The sequence below is a fragment of the Salvelinus sp. IW2-2015 genome, unplaced genomic scaffold (assembly GCF_002910315.2).
Source record: "Salvelinus sp. IW2-2015 unplaced genomic scaffold, ASM291031v2 Un_scaffold7641, whole genome shotgun sequence".
NCBI classification, from domain to species: Eukaryota; Metazoa; Chordata; class Actinopteri; order Salmoniformes; family Salmonidae; genus Salvelinus; species Salvelinus sp. IW2-2015.
In genome coordinates, this window is record NW_019948901.1 from 9,807 (window position 1) to 13,283 (window position 3,477).

General features: G+C 46.3%; 1 protein-coding gene across 1 annotated transcript in view; it reads right to left on the minus strand.

The window, feature by feature from the left end:
* The window catches only part of LOC139027131 (uncharacterized), a 3,854-nt gene extending 3,533 nt beyond the window's left edge, over positions 1–321 (minus strand). The window contains exon 1 of the mRNA XM_070442294.1: positions 310–321. Coding sequence (XP_070298395.1) covers positions 310–321 — 12 coding nt within the window. The remainder of the gene's footprint in view (positions 1–309) is intronic.
* Between the last annotated feature and the right edge of the window lie 3,156 nt (positions 322–3,477).

A 3,477-nucleotide genomic window follows, 5' to 3' on the forward strand; every position in this document is an offset into this window, starting at 1 on the left:
CTCTGGTCTACTACGATAACACCTGCAAAGCTCTGGTCTACTACGATAACACCTGCAAGTGTTTAAAGTTTGAATCAAGGGAGGTTTTTCTCTCTCTTCTGTCAAGTGAATTAATGTTGCAGTCACTATGGCAGGTTTTTACACATGAGCTTACAAACTATTATAACATGTAAATTAGCCTTTAATGGATGCTATATAATGTCTGGGTGAACTCTGCTTCACAGTCAGATTTTACTGGAAAAACCTGCCTTGCCGCTCCCTGCAAAGAATGATTGATTTTCTCCAAAATTATAGCAGCGTAAAACTCACTTTGTTTTGCATATGCCCGATCAAGATCCAACCAACAGCATGAGCCTCTGCCAGTCTTATCTGTAAGCATATGTTTGTTTGCTAAATCTATTAAAAAGACAAATCGACAAAATAAATCAAACTACAAAATGGTAGGTGCTTGCAAAAGCCAGTAGGGGTCTGCACTCTGCATGCCTGTCCTGCTTCTTCTTCATCTCTGCCTACCAAGCCAACTCTCTGTGTGTCTCTGCTCTACCACCAGGGGGAGCTCTTCCGGGTACCAGTGAGCCCACAGTAGACACAGAGGTGTCAGTGCAGCCCATCCCACCCTACTGGTATTATGTAATGGCCGGCGTKGGGGGCCTGTTGCTCCTGGCGTCAGTCTCTCTGGTCATGGTTCTCTGTTGTCACCGCTATCAACTAGCAGCCAAGAAGAACAGYCAACACTCAGTGTCCTACCAGAGTGCCCACTACCACAGCAGCCACTACGGCCCTGGGCCTAACCACAACCAATACCCCGGACTTGGGGGGGTTATGTCGACCCACTACCCCAACGGAGGGCCTCTTTCTGGGCTGGGGTTGGCAGGACCCACCGCCCCTCCAGTGCAACACATGCTGTCTATCAGGCTGGAGAAAGAGGACGAGCATCGTAGCTCCCAATGCTAACTGTGTTTGAGACAGAGAGACAGACGGAGAGACAGACGGAGAGACAGACGGAGAGACAGACGGAGAGACAGACGGAGAGACAGACGGAGAGACGGGTTCTACAGACCCCACTGATTGGCCTTCTCTGTGCCTCTGAAAACATGTTGAGAATTAACAAGAGACACCAGAGTTCCTTCTGGTCTGTGGAGGGTTAAATACAGGAAGTGGAGGGTTAAAGACAGGAAGTGGAGGGTTAAAGACAGGAAGTGGAGGGTAAAATACAGGAAGTGGAGGGTTAAAGACAGGAAGTGGAGGGTTAAAGACAGGAAGTGGAGGGTTAAATACAGGAAGTGGAGAGTTAAAGACAGGAAGTGGAGGGTTAAAGACAGGAAGTGGAAGGTTATGGTTGGATTCTTTTTGGATTCTCTTAGTAAAGCTGCTTGCTGCTGTAGCTTAAATTCAGGAAGTGGAGGGTTAAATACAGGAAGTGGAGGGTTAAATAAAGGAAGTGGAGGGTTAAATAAGGAGTGGAGGGTTACAGTTCAGGAAGTGGAGGGTTTAAATTCAGGAAGTGGAGGGTTAAATTCCAGGAAGTGGAGGGTTAAATACGGAACGGGTGGGGGGTTAAATAAGGAAGTGGAGGGTTAAATACCGGACAGTGGAGGGTTTAAAATAAAGGAAGTGGAGGGTTAAATTCAGGAAGGTGGAGGGTTAAATTCAGGAAGTGGGGGTTTTCAATACAGGAAGTGGAGGGTTAATAAGGAGTGGAGGGTTAAATACAGGACAGTGGAGGGTTAATACAGGAAGTGGAGGGTTAAATTCAGGAAGTGGAGGGTTAAATTCAGGAAGTGGAGGGTTACATCAGGAAGTGGAGGTTAAATACAGGAAGTGGAGGGTTAAAATTCAGGAATGTGGAGGGTTACAGATCAGGAAGTGGAGGGTTAAAAACACGGAAGTGAACGGCGATTAAAGTAAGGAAAGTGGAGGTTACAATATCAGGAAGTGGAGGGTTAATTAGAATGAGGTTATACCAGGAAGTGGAGAGTTAAAGACAGGAAAGTGGAGGTTAACAGTACGGAAGTTGGTGATCTTGGTTTTAGAAATCAGTGTGCTGTGAGCTTAAATTCAGGACAGTGGAGGGTTAAATACAGAAATGGAGGGTTATAAAGGAAATGGAGGGTTAAGTACAGGAAATGTGGAGAGTTTAATCACGACTGAGGAGGTTTCTGTGGTGATTGCTTCCTGTTTCACTAAATGCTGTGTTTAACGTCCAAAACATCCTGCCCAGAATTGCTGAGCCACCCAGACAGCATGGGGGAGGTCATTTGGACTCCCAGAATCACACCCTATTCCTATATGCGGGCACTACTGTTGAACAGGGCCCTGGTAAAAGCAGTGCACGATGTCCTATGGGCCTGGTAAAAAGCAGTGCCTATGTAGGGAATAGGGTGGCATTTGGCAGTGGACTGAGCCTTTCAGTGGAAGTTAAATCCTATGCTTGTGGTGACTTAAATTGTACAGTCAGAGGAGAAGGACACTCTTACAGTGGTGCAGCGAGTAGAGAGAGAGAGAGAGAGAGAGAGAGAGAGAGAGAGAGGAGAGAGAGAGAGAGAGAGAGAGAGAGATGAGAGAGAGAGAGAGAGAGAGAGAGAAGAGGAGATGAGGAGAAGAGAGGAGAGGAGAGGAGGGAGAGATGAGAAGAGAGAGAGACGAGAGAGAGAGAGAGAGAGAGAGAGAGAAGAGAGAAAGAGAGAGAGAGAGAGAGGAGAGAGAGAGAGAGAGAGAGAGAGAGAGATGAGAGAGGAGAGAGAGAGAGAGAAGGAGAGAGAGAGAGGAGATAGAGAGAGAGATAAGAGAGATAGAGAGAGTAGGATGCTCCCCAGCATGAAACAGACTGCTGCTCTGAAGAAGGGATCCGTGTTCCCAGTACATAGATCCTCTCCACACCAGTGTCCTCTGCGGCTCCTAACAGTTTACAAATGGGAACTTTGTTTTCAGTATGAAAAGAAAAGAAGTTGTTTTTTGTTTTTTGGATCATTTTTGAACTGCAATCCACCTGAATGTGGAGAGAACCTCTCTCAGTCGGTCCACATGAGTTTGATTGGATGAGGAGTTGCTTGTGTCTGTTATCTAAATATTATAAACCATTGTTTTATGAATGTTGGAGACAATCCTGCACTACTCGTGTTGACAGTGTTTCTGAAGCTGCCTCTGAGACACGAGAGACAGACAGACAGACAGACAGACAGACAGCAACAGGCAGAACCAGACAGACAGACAGGACCAGACAGACAGACAGTGCGCCTACTCCTTGTCTCTTTACATTGGTCTTACACTATAGCCTGGTCTCAGATCTGTACTATGGTCAGATATAGCTTGGTTCAGATTGTACTTAGGTCAGATCTAGCCTGGTTCAGATCTGTACTAGGTCAGATATAGCCTGGTCTCAGATCTGTACTAGGTAAGATATAGCTGGTCTCAGATTGTACTAGGTCAGATATAGCCTGGTCTCAGATTCTGTACTAGGTCAGTATAGCTGGTCTA